Source organism: Neophocaena asiaeorientalis, unplaced genomic scaffold (assembly GCF_003031525.2).
Source record: "Neophocaena asiaeorientalis asiaeorientalis breed wild unplaced genomic scaffold, Neophocaena_asiaeorientalis_V1.1 scaffold680, whole genome shotgun sequence".
In the NCBI taxonomy this organism is placed as follows: Eukaryota; Metazoa; Chordata; class Mammalia; order Artiodactyla; family Phocoenidae; genus Neophocaena; species Neophocaena asiaeorientalis.
In genome coordinates, this window is record NW_020171816.1 from 1,148,746 (window position 1) to 1,164,461 (window position 15,716).

The 15,716-nt window shown below is 48.4% G+C and overlaps 1 protein-coding gene and 1 pseudogene across 2 annotated transcripts in view; both read left to right on the forward strand.

Moving 5' to 3' along the window:
* The window catches only part of SLC25A20 (solute carrier family 25 member 20), a 32,066-nt gene extending 27,433 nt beyond the window's left edge, over positions 1–4,633 (forward strand). Inside the window, exons 5-9 of the mRNA XM_024738321.1 lie at positions 1,044–1,161; positions 1,846–1,918; positions 2,292–2,401; positions 3,240–3,364; positions 3,779–4,633. Of these exons, the coding sequence (XP_024594089.1) occupies positions 1,044–1,161; positions 1,846–1,918; positions 2,292–2,401; positions 3,240–3,364; positions 3,779–3,841 (489 nt within the window). The 3' untranslated portion in view covers positions 3,842–4,633. The remainder of the gene's footprint in view (positions 1–1,043; positions 1,162–1,845; positions 1,919–2,291; positions 2,402–3,239; positions 3,365–3,778) is intronic.
* A 5,783-nt stretch (positions 4,634–10,416) lies between these two features.
* On the forward strand, positions 10,417–11,274 carry LOC112394819 (uncharacterized; annotated as a pseudogene). Its single transcript, XR_003002223.1, has one exon. The product of XR_003002223.1 is annotated as an uncharacterized LOC112394819 (transcript).
* The last annotated feature ends 4,442 nt before the right edge of the window (positions 11,275–15,716 follow it).

Here is a 15,716-nt window from a genome sequence, read left to right on the forward strand (position 1 = left end):
TTCGCGGGCCTCTCACTGTTGTGGCCTCTCCCGTTGCGGAGCACAGACTCCGACGCGCAGGCTCAGCGGCCATGGCTCACGGGCCTAGCCGCTCCGCAGCATGTGGGATCTTCCCAGACCGGGGCACGAACCCGTGTCCCCTGCATCGGCAGGCGGACTCTCAACCACTGCGCCACCAGGGAAGCCCTGGAGTATAATTCTTTATTGCTATTAGAATGGGATTCTTTTCCATTGGTTTTCAACTAGTTATTGTTTGTACAAAAATTTATTGGACTTATATATTTATTTTGTAAGTGTTTCTCCTTGGAACTATTAAATCTGAACTCTCTTTCCAGCTTTAACTACTCTTTGGTTGATGCCCTTGTATGTTTGGATTCCTCTTGACTCTGTATTTGCTGTGGATCCTACATGGGGCTGTCTTTCTCTCAGATCTTTTGTGGGATACCTCCTGCCTGCCCTCAGGCTCTTGGCTCTTAGGCCCTGGAGCCCAGAGGCTAGGATAGGGGGCCTCTCCTTGGCCCTCTCCTGGCTCTACACAGGACCTCTATCCAGGCATTTAGAGCTCTGAATACAATTTCCAGTTCACCTTCTTTTAACCAAGCTTCATGATCAGTTAGAGCTTGGAGTGGATTTAGTAGTTAATGGATATTTGTTGAAGGAATAAGTGATTGACTGAAGTATTTGTCTCCTCCTTTCTAGACTGCCAACTAGCTTTTTTTATTTTTCCAACTAGCTTTATTGGGAATGCTCTTGTATTTGGGAACTTATTTTTCAACGTATTTTCCATCTCTTCTGTTGATTTTTTTTTTCTAGTTAATTTGTTTATATTTTGTCATATATTCACCTAGCCTTATTTCATAGTAACTTCCACCAATATTGTACATTCTAAATAACTATCGATTTGACAATGATAGTTATATTATTTCGTTGGTCTAATGCATAATGACCACTCCCACACTCACTATGTAATCTTCTGTAACCTGCTAGGTTTGTTGACTTTGATGTTGCTGTTGCTGACTTGATGGCTCTTTCCTCCCTCTCAGATTCAAGCTTCTTCAGGGGAGACCAAGTATACTGGTGCCTTGGACTGTGCAAAGAAGCTATACAAGGAGGCTGGGATCCGAGGCATCTACAAGGGGACTGTGCTCACCCTCATGCGAGGTAACCTTTGAGGCCCTCCATCTGAGGTGATTTGCCACAGAGGGTCTTGCCTGGATCTTCCGACGAGCCTTGGCACCATACATGCCACAGCTCTGACAGGGCTGGCACTGTGTGTCCTGGTTTTAGGCCATCTTACCTCTGGCCAGCATGGACACACATGAGGATGGGGGGACCCTCCATCCTTCTGATAGGCTGGCCGTCAAGGATGGAAATCATGAGCTTGGCAGTTGGAGGGGAGTAGCAAGTGGAAATCGTGGCTGGAGGGATGAGTGGGAAGAAAGAATGACTTAGGAGCAGTGGAGCTCTTTTTGGCTTGAGAGGCATGTCCTATTGGGGTGGCAATAGAAGAGGCAGAGACAGCTCTACCCTTGTCCTGAGATGACAGCTTGGAGGAAGGCCAGATGTTAGCTCGTTTATAACTGCTTGGAGTGGGCATATTAGTGGGGACCACTCAGAGGGCCTTTGAAGATGAAATAATGTCATGCATGTTAGCGCTCACTCACACCAGTGCTCGCCCCAGAGCAGCATCTGATCACTGCAAAGTGATTATTGCAAATAGGAAGTGCTGTTGAAGAGCTTCTCAGGAAACCTTCAAGGGTCCAAAGCCAAGCTTGGTTCTTCTAAGATCAGGAAATCTGCGAGAATTTTATATCATTTAATTTACCTCTTTATTGACACTAACAGATGTTCCAGCCAGTGGGATGTATTTCATGACATATGAATGGCTGAAAAATATCTTTACTCCAGAGGAAAAGAGGTGAGGAGAACAGAAGAACTTAGAAGCCACTTTGCCCAATCATGGGTAGGTTGCCATTTCCTGTTAGTGGATCTGAAGGCAGAAGTGGGACTTGCTTCTGTCTCCATGTCCACTTTCCTATTGTTGCTGCTGAGGCCCAGCTAATACTAATAGCCTTTACCCTGTGCCTCACCCAGTGGAGGAAGTGTTTGAAACAAGTGCATGAAACCTCCTTCAACGAGTGGCAGCTACCATGTCACAGGAGCTTTGGCCTTGGACCTCCTCCCTCCAGCCAGTTTCTCTCTCTCTGTGGCTGCCCTGTCTGCACAGGAGGGACGGTCTGAACACCACTCTCACAGCTTTTGTCTGACTGGGGCTGTTTGGTATTCTGCAGTGTCAATGAGCTCAGCGTGCCTCGGATCCTGGTGGCTGGGGGCATCGCAGGGATCTTCAACTGGGTTGTGGCAATCCCTCCAGACGTGCTCAAGTCCCGCTTCCAGACTGGTTAGTAGAGGAGAGTGGGGTAGATGGGGTTGGAGTGGGTCCCAGAACTGGCTGCCCCTGTGGTACAGAGTTCTTAAGGCCTTAGGGATACTCAATCTCCACAGTAGCACTCAGCATCTCTCTGGCCAACATTCTCCCTTGCAGTCATTTGTGTTCTAGGAATGCTAGACTCATTTTCTTTTCTTTTTGCAGTACGCGGGCCTCTCACTGCTGTGGCCTCTCCCGTTGTGGAGCATAGGCTCCGGACGTGCAGGCTCAGCAGCCATGGCTCACGGGCCTAGCTGCTCCGCGGCATGTGGGATCTTCCCGGACCGGGGCACGAACCCGTGTCCCCTGCATCGGCAGGCAGACTCTCAACCACTGCGCCACCAGGGAAGCCCCTAGACTCATTTTCTTGTCAGCCTAAACATAAAATAAGTGAGAGAAGGACTTCCCTGGCAGTCCAGTGGTTAAGACTCCTCGCTTCCACTGCAGGGGGCACACGTTCAGTCCCTGGTCAGGGAACTAAGATCCCACATGCCGTGCAGCATGGCCCAAAAAAAGAAAAATAGTAGAGAAGAAGTCAAATCAACCTTCCTTCCCTCGCATGAGCAGAAGGACTGTTTCATTCTTCATTCCCTTCTCCACTCCCTTGGCACCAGTAATCCAGACATTTGTATATGTTTGTCCCAAGGTGAACTGTGTTGTCTGTGGACTGGTCCCAGATGACCTGCAAAGTGTCCTCTCGCTGGTGCTGTGGCCCTGCAGGAAGACTTGACTACAATATTGTCCCCATGTAGGTCACCATGGTCAGGTCAGGAAGCTTCCTGAAGCCTTAACAGTTGCTTTCTGCCCACAGCACCTCCTGGGAAATATCCTAATGGCTTCAGAGATGTGCTGAGGGAGCTGGTCCGGAATGAAGGAATCACATCCTTGTATAAGGGGTTCAATGCAGTGATGATCCGAGCCTTCCCAGCCAATGCGGTGAGTGACTGGCAGGGGCTGTGCTTTCCCTTTGGGGCTCAGAGCAGGGTGCAGGTGGGCTGACTTTTGCTTGCTTCTGGGATTGAATTGGGGACTCAGTTTTTCCACATCCCACCGTCAGTCAGAGCCTCCTTATTTGTTCCCTTTCCTGAAACTGTCAGGAAGATTTGCCTTTGTGATCCTCTGAGGTGAGGAGCTTTGATTTCCTGGCCTGGCCATCAGAAGTGGGCAGTTGTGGGACGTGCATTTTCTTTCCCTTTTAGGAATGAGAAAGCATAGCTTGATTCTGTGACCTGAGGTGGGGGATTAGGAAGGGATTTTGGTCCTGACAGGGCCAGTCAAGCACAGTGCTGGGGTCTCTGTGAATAGTCACAACTCCTGTTGGCTTTTCTCTTCCTTCCAACCCCTTCTCAGGCCTGTTTCCTTGGCTTTGAAGTTGCCATGAAGTTCCTTAATTGGGCCATGCCCAACTTGTGAGGCTGAAGGCTGCTCAAGGCTTCAGGATGCTGGAAGCTGTCATCAAGGAGGAACAGTGGGCAGGACTAGGCTGTCCTGAAGTGTGAGGGGAGGGGCATGGTGAGATGTGAGCTCTGTGCACGGACTCACAATGGTTGAGACCATTGTCTTAATGACATCCTTTTCCTGGTATAATTTGCCATTTTGCAACTTGAATCCACTCTAGTCAATTTAAGGGAACTCATGAGGATTTGGAGATGGAGTAAGTAGCTTCTAGACCAGATAGTATCTGTGGCCAGAATGCTGTCTACTAGTTGACCACTGGCCCTACTACACCCAAAATACTCCTTGAGAAAGAGGGAATCTCAGCCTCTCACTGGAGACACAATGCATGTTTTCAGCCATCTGACCAGGAACTGGGGCCTTCTTTGATCCCTAGCCAGGAACACTCACCAGATTTCCAGGGTATCATCTAATCCTGGCCTGCACATGGGAATGTGGACTTGAGGCCCACATCTGTCTGTCCAAGTAGACTGAGCAAATGTGCCTAGGGTAGGTAGCCTGTTAACAGTCAGGTTTTTTTTTTTTTAAATGCATGCAAGTAATCAAAATTAAAACTAGAGTAGCCTAATTTCCAGGAGTAGGTGGAGAGCTTTCCCTCCTACACAGTGAGGAGGAGAATTTTGAACCGACAGTCCCAGCTTGCTAGGATAAGTGAGAAAGCCCAGGGTGTAGGAAGGCTCTTTTTGCACACTCTTTTCTCATGAGAGCACCCTATTTTAACAGGAAATAATAAATATTGTTTCTAATTTTTGCATTGTGTGAAATTTTTTTCTTTTGATTCTGGGTCATTTCAGCAAGCAGCCTCTGTGGCCTTGGTGGAGGCTGTTAGGGATCCAGTATCCTTCCCTGGTTCTTCAGGCAGGGGTTCTAGCAAGAGAAAGAGGAGGAAGTTTTGGCCAGCCCAGCCTTCCCTGACTGCCCCAGCTCCAGCTGCTGGAGGGTGAGGTGGGGTGGGGTGGGATGGGGCAACGTGATTGGTAACTGTTCCCATAGCTCTCAGTGCAAGCCTGGCATCCAGACCCCCACAGGGCCGAGCCTGAAGCCCATCCCTTCATTCCTTCACCTCTCTGCCCTCAGCCATGGGTGTCTTAGCTAACGGATGGAGAGTCAATTGTTCTAAAAGGCCAAAAGCAATTCTGAGTTTTCATATGTACTTTGGGGTCACTGTGTGATCTGATGTCTGGAATTACTAATCAGGCTGATGATGATGACCAGGTGCAACTGGAGGAGGTGAGGGAGTCATAATGGAGAGTCACAAGCTAGTCTGTCCTTGGCTGGGGGAGGGAGAGGCTACCAGAGCTGGGCTTCTCTGGTGTTGTTCCATCTGGCAGTCACAGTTCTGGCACTTCCCGCCTCACTGCAGCTGCACAGAGATCCTTGGACTTTGGCTTTAGAGCTATCACTCAGTGTAAATGGGTGAGAGGGGAAGGGACCCACCCCCATCTGGGAGTGGGTGTGGCCAACCTGGCTGGAAGCTGAAGATTTGGTGGTTTAAGGAAGGAGAATTTATTTCTGGGAAGATATTTCTGGATGATGGTCAAGTAAAAAAATAACAATTTTAGGGATGAAAATTGTGTGCATTCTGCCTGGGAAGATTAATTCAGTGTTATGCTTTTCCCCTCTCATGCTGCAGGATATCTTTGTTTAATCTCTCACTGATTTGGAGATGGCCACGTATGTGTCTCCTGGAGCTCTTCTAGGCACTGCCCAGTCCTTGAGACAGTCCTGAAACCTCGGCCTTTTCCCAGGAGCTCCTCTGAGTGCATTTGCATTCTAACCAAATGCCAACCATTCCCATGGCTCAGGATCACTTTTACAGTCTCTGCTTCTGGATAATTTACCCTTTGAAACAGCTTCCATTTTAAAATGGAATATTTGGATTCCTTGATATTAGTGGTGTAAATTCTTCTACTCCTTTGGGTATTCAATAGATGTTAAGTCAAATAAGGAAGTGCCTGGAGGCATATTTGTGAAGGGAGCAGAGCAGATGGTGAGTAACTCCCTCCTGGCTGGCACTTTCTGTTTATGATGCACTTTGAAATGCCACCTGTTCCTGATATATCTCTCCTCTCCCTGACTGGGGGTATGGGTAGGGGAGAGATTGGGGCCCTCCCAAGCAATTTCTCGGACTGTCACAGTCAGCCTTAAGTAGAAGCCAGTGATTGTTACAACAACCAGCCAGTGATAACAGCCTCATCCGGGCACAAAGAAGAGTATGATCGCGTCAAAGGTAAAGGACAGAGGGCAGGTTGTTTTAACCTATTAGAAGCAATAGTAGCACCATTTCTGCTGTAAGGTCATAGCATCTCTACCCACAGTTCTTTCACCACAATTCTTTTGAGGCTAGAACCCCTTATTCGTTTTCCAGCCGCTTCATGGATTCATTCTCATCTCTTTACCCCATGTAACTCAGTGTTTAATGGGTAGGGATTTATACCCCCATTTTCAGATGTGGAAGCCAAAGCTCAGACAGGGTAAACTGATCTACCAAGATCATTGGCAAATTGATAACAGAGTGTGGACAATAGAGTGGTGTCTGGGTGTCCACAGGCCTGAAGAAAGGCTTGTGATGCTATCAGAGGCTGTCCTCAGACTGCTTGACTTAAACTCCAAGAGGCCTGTCTGTACTGTAGGGTCAAAGCCCAGGCAGCTGGCCTGTGAGTCAGGCTAGGGGTGGCACACAGAGTTCCAACAGGCACTGGGAAGGCCCCAGGGCCAAGTGCTCGCTGAGTGCTCCTTTTTCTGCTTTCTTTGCTCTAGTCAGCATGCAGGCCTGTAGCTCTCCAGCCAGGCTCTCCCTTGCTTCCCAGGTTCTGTTCTTGCCCTGAGATGTCTAGAGGCAGACGCTAGGTCCACTGCAGAGACTGACACTTTCTCAGGACGGTGTCCCAGGGAGGGGCTGGCTCTTAGGTGCAGAAATAGGCAGCCCAGGAATTAACTGCTCCCTTGAGCATGGACGCTTGTTAAAATAACTGGACCAAAGGCAGTGGCCTCATGGGGGCGGCATTATGAAGGCTGAAATACGGCTTGGGTTAGGGCAAAGGAAATATAGCCCACTTCCCCACTCCCCCCTGTCCACTAGAGGCTAATGGACGCTTCTAAGGCAAAATAGAAACTGATGGTGGTATATAATCATCCTGGTAGGACTGGACCAGGGAGCTGGCATGTAGAGGTGGTCAGATGACCAAGTCTCAGGAGATGGGTGGGGGACTGGAGGGGCATTGAGAAGCAGCCCCTTTGGGCAGAGAAGAGGGAGGTGTTCCTGCTGAAGCTGAGTCCCCCACGTAGGTAGAGGGCATCAGAGGACAGAAAGTGTGTAAACCAGGGGGCCTGGGCCAAGAGCAGGCTGTCTTCCAGAGAAGTCTGGGGGAGTATGGGCATCTACCTTCTTCCTAGAAGGAGAGGAAAAAAACCTTTTAAATAATAAACCTGTCGGGACTTCCCTGGTGGTCCAGTGGGTAAGAGTCCATGCTCCCAATGCTGAGGGCCTGAGTTCGATCCCTGGTCGGGCAACTAGATCCCACATGCATGCCGTAACTAAGGAACCCACATGCAGCAACTAAAGAGCCTGTGTGCTGCATCTGAGACCTGGCACAGCCTAAATAAATAATAAATAAATATTTAAAAAATAATAATAATAATAAACCTGTCAAGAGTACATGAAACGGGGAGGGGGAGGAATAAATTGGGAGATTGGGACTGACATATACACACTACTACATATGAAATAGATAACTAATAAGAACCTGCTGTATAGCACAGGGAACTCTACTCAATACTCTGTAATGGCCTATATGGGAAAAGAATCTTAAAAAAAATAAAAAAGAGTACATGAAACAACTGTTTCATTGGAAATAGCAGTTGGTACCCTACCCACGTTCATTTTCACCAGACTTACTGCTGTTGGACTAGACATGTGCCCCACCTGTGTTACTCAGCATAGTTGTGAACACTTCTGAGAACTGGCCCCATCGTGTCCACGTCTGCCTGAGGTTGGTGGTGTGGCAGTCTGTGCAAGATGATGACTACATGCTGGGTAGTGAGTAGGACTGGGGTAGGCTGAGCGCCTGTCAGGGCTCTAGGGCCTCCTTTTCTCTACCATGGACGCTGTATTTCTCTTGCTTTTGAGGGTCTCTGCTCTTGACCTTTTCTACCCACCATTACTTGCTGTTGGCAGCTGTTTCCCACTTACTGGCTGCCTGTGGGTTTGGTTGCCATGGTAACCCCCAGTGGTGCAGCTGAACAGGCTTGAATGAAGGTGGTCCTAGAAGGGTAAGGGTAGAAGATGGGGGCTCAGGCCCCTCGTATTCTTTCTTGTTCCAGGGCTGTATTCTTTTGCCAGCTCAACTGGGCATTCATGAAGGCCCTTGGGACTCCCCTTGCTATTGAAGGGTTTCCCAGAAGGGGCAGAGATAGATCCCTGCTCTGGGGACCAGGTGCAAGGGGAGGGGAGTCAAGTTGGACCTGGAGGCTGGCTCTCCATCCTTACTTTGAGGCTGGTCTGTGGAGACAGGTAAGGAGCAGCTATGGGGTTCCTGATTTCGATGTCCCTCATTTCCTCCAGGCCTAAGGATGCCTTTGAATGCCATGTTTGCTAGATGGATGGATGGCCAAGCTGTGGGATATCTGAGAACAAGTCAGGAGGAGCAACCTTCTGGCAGAGGTTGTCAGGGGTTCCTTGGAGTGATGGGGAGAACCTGCCTGCAGCCAGCTCTGTTGTCAGTCCTGGAGTAGCCTCCTCCTACCCTATTTCGCAACTGAAGTTAGAGTCCTAGCTGTACAGATGCCCGCCCCCCTGTCAAACATGTAAAGCCTGACAAATGGGCAAACTAGAGAGTGGAGTTGCGAATTTGCCTTTCCAAAGGGTTCGTGGTAGGACTGCTTGAAGTGGGTCAGATCCCCAGGTGTGGCAGTGCAGTGAGAGTCCCATCCAGGTTTCCTGGGTATGGGCTGACTCCTGGAAAACTTGGAAGGGTCAGTCTACCCACGAGCAGAGAAGAGTTGAGGTACTCTGTCCCTCCAGCTCCTCATTGCTTGTACTTAGTGAAGTCTTCATATTCTGAGATCAGAAGCATAGCTTTGAAGCAAAGGATCCTAGTTCTGAGCCTGAGGTCAGGAGAGCAGTTTCACTGGCTCTTCTTGCTGTGTGGAAAGTTATCATTCATTCATTCATTCATTCAGTAAATCTTCTCCAAGACTGTGCAGTAAGGACCCAGCAGGGAACAAGTTGGACACTACCCCTTCCCTAACAGAGTTGATGGTCCAGGACTCCTCCCAGGAGTCAAGAAACTTGTTCAGGGAGACACTGCTGTTTAGAATCACAGGCTTACCTGGCCTAGAGCTTGGGTGGCTTCTGCATCAGTGGGGATCGGGTATTCCTCTTTCTAGAAGCTCAGTTCCCAGAAGCACTGAACTCCTGGTTGTGTGCCAAGTCAATATGAGAGGTCCAAGTGGGGATTTTAATTAATACTGGGTAATTACCAGGTGGAGCTTAACCATCCCAAATGCCTTACAGGTTCCCAAGGCTACCTTGAGTCACTTTATGGCTGGGCCCAGCAAAGACATGGAGGACTTTGTCCTATGCCTACTGGGCCTTTGGTCAGTACCTAGGCTGTGGTATGGACATACCAGGAAGCTTTCCACCTTTTTCTATTCCCTTCCAATCTGGTGTGGGTGAAGGGGCAGCTTGGGAAATAGCATGGCCTCTCCAGTTTGCCTATGCCCTCTCCCCAGGGGCAAAGGATAACAGTGCCTTGTGGTCTGCTCAACACCATCAAGCAATGCTGGCCCAGGGTCCAGGGTGGAGTATGGGAAGAGTAGGGGTGTGCAGACCTAGTCCTGGGAATCCTGGTGGGAATGCTCAAGAGGAGAAACAGGCACAGTGGTCATTCCTGCCCTGGGCGTTTATTCCCTTTTCTCAAGGAACATGTTTGGCCTACTGAGTTCTTCCAGGCTTATTTATCTGCCTTTGGCTCCCAAATTACTATATCACTGAAACGCCTACTACCTACAAGGGCTTCCTCCTTTGACATCTCAACGACCTCCTGCCGGACTTCTGAGGGTCCTATGTTCATGCCACTATGCCTCCCAGCGGTCAGGGTGGTTCTGACTTTACCATGCCTTTGCTCTTGCTGTCCTCTATGCCCACATGGCTCTCCTCCAGATCTTCCTGTGGTTAGATCCTGCCCAGGCCTCGGAGTCAGCTTGAATGTCCCCCCCTAAAGTGGGCCCTCTTGTTTTCCACCATAGCCGGAACCACACCGGGGTGGTAATGTGCATGCTTGCATCTGGCTCTCAGCTGTGTCCCTGGAGCCTAGTAAGGGCTGACAAACGGTTGGATCTTAGAGTGTATTGAAATTAGAAATGAAAGGTGAGAGACAGTAACGACGCCGCTTAGCGGGTAGACCACTCATTTCCTGCCCCTGGACTGGAGACTGCCCCGGCAGCCTGGCTGGCGGCCGGCCCACTGGCGCACGCGCACTGAGGGCCGGCGCTCGGCGAGAGCGCGCACGCCCGCGGCCGCGTGCGTCACAACCCGGCCTCCCGCCCCGCCCATCCAGCTCTCCCGCTTGTCTGTGCCCGAGGCGGCGGCGGCGGCTGCTTAGTGACAGCGGCGGCGGCACCAGGCCAGCCGGAGCAGTGTAGGGTGGTGCGGCCCTGAAACGCAGACCCGGACAAAGGGCGGCGTGGCGCGAGGAAGACCCGACCCGGGTCGCGCGTGAGGGGACCTCGCGGGCGCGGGGCGAGAGTCCGGCGTGAGGGAGCGTCCAGGCGGTGGCCGCCGGCGGCTGGGTCCCGCCTGCCGCCGCCGGCATGAGCCACATCCAGATCCCGCCCGGGCTCACAGAGCTGCTGCAGGGCTACACCGTGGAGGTGTTGCGGCAGCAGCCGCCCGACCTCGTCGACTTCGCGGTGGACTACTTCCCCCGCCTGCGCGAGGCCCGCTCCAGAGCCTCCACCCCGCCCGCCGCCCCTCCTTCCGGCTCCCAGGGTCTAGAGCCCGGCCCTGGCCTTGTCGCCGATGCGATCGCGGACAGCGAGTCGGAGGACGAAGAGGACTTGGACGGTAGGCGGAGGGCTGGGCCGAGGTTCGCGGTGGGGGGCACGGAGGGAGCGGTGCCGAGGGTCTCTAGAGACCTAGGAGGGGCTGCTGGGGGCTAGGCCCGCAACACTGGGCCGTGGGACCTTGGAGCCCTCGAGCGGAGTTTGTCCGGTTTCCCCCAGCCGCCGGCGTGAGCGCGGCGTGGGCCACTTCCAAATTGAGCTCGGCGGTCCTGCGAGCTCTAGAGCGCACAGAGCGAGTTGTGAGGTTCAGCTCGAGGGAAACGTGCGCGCTTTCGGTCCGCGTGCTGGCGCGGGGCCCGAGGGGCGTGGAGCCCACGGCCACCTAGCTTCGGCTGGAGATCCTTCATGCAGTTTCGTTCCGAAGAGAACATTCACATCCACTGATTCGTATTTCCTAACCAGGACGGTAACTTTGGAAAGAATTCATTTTGTGAAAAGTTATTGTGAAAAACTTTAAGCATAGACAAAAATAGGAAAAGTGAAATGAACCTTCTATATGCCAATACCCACATTACACAGTTGGAATATCTGTCACAAATGTTTCATTTGTACCTTTTTTTTCTCCTTTGCTGAAGAATTTTAAAGCATATCCCAGTATTTCACCCTTGAATACTTGAGTATGCATTTCTTAATGTTGACCCTGGGTGTATATATACATATATATATATATATTTTTTTTTTTTTTTTTTTATAAAGCATATCCCAGTATTTCACCCTTGAATACTTGAGTATGCATTTCTTAATGTTGACCCTGGGTGTATATATACATATATATATATATATATATATTTTTTTTTTTTTTTAATTTGACTAAAATGATTGGATCAAATTCGGTGAGGGTAAACAATAACTTTTTCTCGCATATGGGGTGCAGGAAAGAAGACAAGTAACACTTGTACATCTGAGTTAAGCAAGATAGTCAAAAAGCATTTCCATTTTCCGTGATTGCTTCAACATAGGCTTTGTCAATTTAATAGAATTACCCTACTTTTGAACAGCCAAAATTTAACAAAACAATGAAAACATTTGAGAGGCAAAGTTAGAGTGTTAGTGTTATTGGATCATACTGAAAAAAACCTAACAACCTCGTTCTGAGTTGAATCCACATTCAAGTTAGGCTGGCAGAGAGTTAATTATTGGTCATCGCTGTTGGACGTTGTAAGCTTCAGTGTTCTGGATAACTTCCCTAAGTTTATTCATGCTAAGACTGGAGATTTCTCTATCATGTTTCCCTTGACTTAATGCACATTAAATTATGAGTTTTTCACCTTAAACCTGGAAATCAGGAATTATTGTCCAACTCTCTGTCACAGAATTGCTTTGTGGTCTAAGACAAGCTGTGGAACCTGTTTGATTTCAAATTTACTTATCTTTAAAATAGGGTTCGTGACAACAATCTCACAACACTCTCAACAGTTTCACTGTCATAACAATAAATCACAAAGCTGTAACTTGCTTTGCAACAATTTTTATGTACACAAAACATTAGTATTTTAGCTGTTAGTCCCAGATGAGTAAAACAGAGTTTACAAGTTTTATGTTATGTCTTCATTCTTTGTCCTCTTTAATATCTTTTTCAAAGTTGAATTGACTTAAATCTTTGTAACCCTGTGCTTTATTTTATTGGTATTTAAATTTTTTGTTTGTTTATATCTCTTCAGTGACTGTGCTAAGTATATTATAGAAATCAACACAAGGTGAACTTCTATTTACAGATAATAACTTAAAAATAGATGGCACACAGTGAGATACCACTTCACACCCATGAGGATGACTATTATGAAAAAAATAAAGAAAACTTGAGGGTTCTAATTCCTCCCCATCCTTGTCAACACTCATTATCTTTATTATGATAGCCAGCCTAGTGGGTAGGAAGTATTATAGTACCTCACTGTAGTTTTGCTTTGCAGTTCCATAATGATGTTGAGCATCTTTCCATGTGTTTGTCAGTCATTTGTGTATTTTCTTTGAAGAAATGTCTATTCCGAACCTTTGTCCATTTTTTAATTGGTTTATTTGTGTTTTTATTATTAAGTTGTAAGTGTTCTCTGTATATTCTAAACAAATCCTTTAACAGATATATGACTTTAAAATATTTTCTATCATTTAGTGTGTTGTTTTACTTTTTTTTTAATATAAATTTATTTATTTGGCTGTGTTGGGTCTTAGTTGTGGCACACAGGATCTTCGTTGCAGCATGCAGGATCTATCATTGCAGTGTGTGGGCTTCTCTCTAGTCGTGGTGCGCGGGCTCTAGAGCACGCGGGCTCAGCACTTGCAGCGTGCGGGCTCTCTAGTTATGGCACGCGGGTTTTCTCTCTCCAGTTGTGGTGTGCGGGTTTTCTCTCTCCAGTTGTGGTATGCGGGCTCCAGAGCGTGTGGGCTCTGTAGTTGTTGTGCGGGGGCTCCAGAGTGCGTGGGCTCTGTAGTTTGCTGCACAGGGGCTCTCTAGTTGAGGCGTGTGAGCTCAGTAGTTGCCCTGTGGAATGTGGGATTTTAGTTCCCTGACCAGGGATCAAACTCGTGTCCCCTGCATTGGGAGGAGGGTTCTTTACCAATGGACCACCAGGGAAGTTCCACTTCATTCTTTTATATGTGGATATCCAGTTGTTCCAGCACCACTTATTAAAAAGACTATTCTTGGTGGACTTCCCTGGTGGCGCAGTGGTTAACAATCTGCCTGCTAGTGCAGGGGAAATGGGTTTGATCCCTGGTCCTGAAAGATCCCACATGCCTTGGAGCAGCTAAGCCTGTGCGCCATAGCTAGTGAGCCTGGGCTCTAAGCCCGCGAGCCACAACTACGGAGCCTGTGTGCCTTGACTGCTGAAGCCTGTGCACTCTAGAGCCCACATGCCGCAACTACCGAAGTCCCTGTGCTCTAGGGCCTGCGTGCTGCAACTACTGAAGCCCACACGCCTAGAGCCTGTACCCTGCAACAAGAGAAGCCACCATGATGAGAAGCCCGTGCACTGCAACTAAAGAGTAGCCCCTGCTCACTGCAACTAGAGAAAGCCCGCACGCAGCAACGAAGACCCAACACAGCCAAAAAAAACAAAAAAAAAACAAAAAATTAAAATAAAAAGACTATTCTTTCCCCATTTAATTTTCTTGGTACTCTTGTTGAAAATCAATTGACTGTAAATGTGAGAGCCTGTTTTGAACTCACGGTTCTATTCCATTGATCTATATATCTGTCTGTATGCCACTACTACACTGTTTGATTACTGTAGATTTGTGGTAGTTTTGGAATCAGGAAATGTGAATTCTCCAACTTTGTTCTTTTTCAAAGTTGTTTTGGCTATTTGCTGTTCCATATGAATTTTAGGATTAGTTTGTCAATTTCTGCAAAGAGGCCATCTGGGATTTTGACAGAAATTACTTCGAATTTGTAGATTAATTTGGAGAGTATTGCCTTTTTACAACGTTAAGTCTTCTGATCTATGAGTATGGGATGTCTTCCCATTTATTTAGATCTTCTTTAATTTCTAAATTAAAGAACTACAAATGTTTGATTGGTTCAATATGGCACAGTAGAAGGACGTGCTCTCACTCCCTCTTGCGAGAGCACCGGAGCCACAACTAACTGCTGAACACTCATCGACAGGAAGACACTGGAATTCACCAGAAAAGATACCCCACATCCAAAGACAAAGGAGAAGCCACAATGAGACCATAGGAGGGGTGCAATCACAATAAAATCAAATCCATAACTGCTGGGTGGGTGACTCACAAATGGGAAAACACTTATACCACAGAAGTCCACCAACTGGAGTGAAGGTTCTGAGCCCAATGTCAGGCTTCCCAACCTGGGGGTCTGGCAAAGGGAGGAGGAATTCCTAGAGAATCAGACTTTGAAGGCTAGTGGGATTTGATTGCAGGACTTCGACAGGACTGGGGGAAACAGAGACTCAACTCTTGGAGGGCACACACAAAGTAGTGTGCGCATCGAGACCCAGGGGAAGGAGCAGTGAATCCAGGGGAGACTGAACCACACCTACCTGCTAGTGTTGGAGGGTCTCCTGCAGAGGCGGGGGGGCGGGGGTCTGTGTATCACCATGAGGACAAGGACACTGGCAGTAGAAGTTCTGGGAAGTACTCCTTGGCGTGAGCACTCCCAGAGTCTGCCATTAGCCCCACCAAAGAGCCCAGGTAGGCTCTAGTGTTGGGTCGCCTCAGGCCAAACCACCAACAATGAGGGAACCCAGCCCCACCCATCAGCAGACAAGCGGATTAAAGTTTTACTGAGCTCTGCACGCCAGAGCAACAGCCAGCTCTACCCACCACCAGTCCCTCCCATCAGGAAACTTGCACAAGCCTCTTAGATAGCCTCATCCACTAGAGGGCAGACAGCAGAAGAAAGAAGAACAGTCCTGCAGCCTGTGGAACAAAAACCACATTCACAGAAAGATAGACAAGATGAAAAGGCAGAGGGCTATGTACCAGATGAAGGAACAAGATAAAACCCCAGAAAAACAACTAAATGAAGTGGAGATTGGCAACCTTCCAGAAAAAGAATTCAGAATAATGATAGTGAAGATGATCCAGGACCTCAGAAAAAGAATGGAGGCGAAGATCGAGAAGATGCAAGAAATGTTTAACAAAGACCTAGAAGAATTAAAGAACAAACAAACAGAGAGGAACAGTACAATAACTGAAATGAAAAATACACTAGAAGGAATCAATAGCAGAATAACTGAGGCAGAAGAACGGATAAGTGACCTACCTGGAAGACAGAATGGTGGAATTCATTGCTGCAGAACAGAATAGA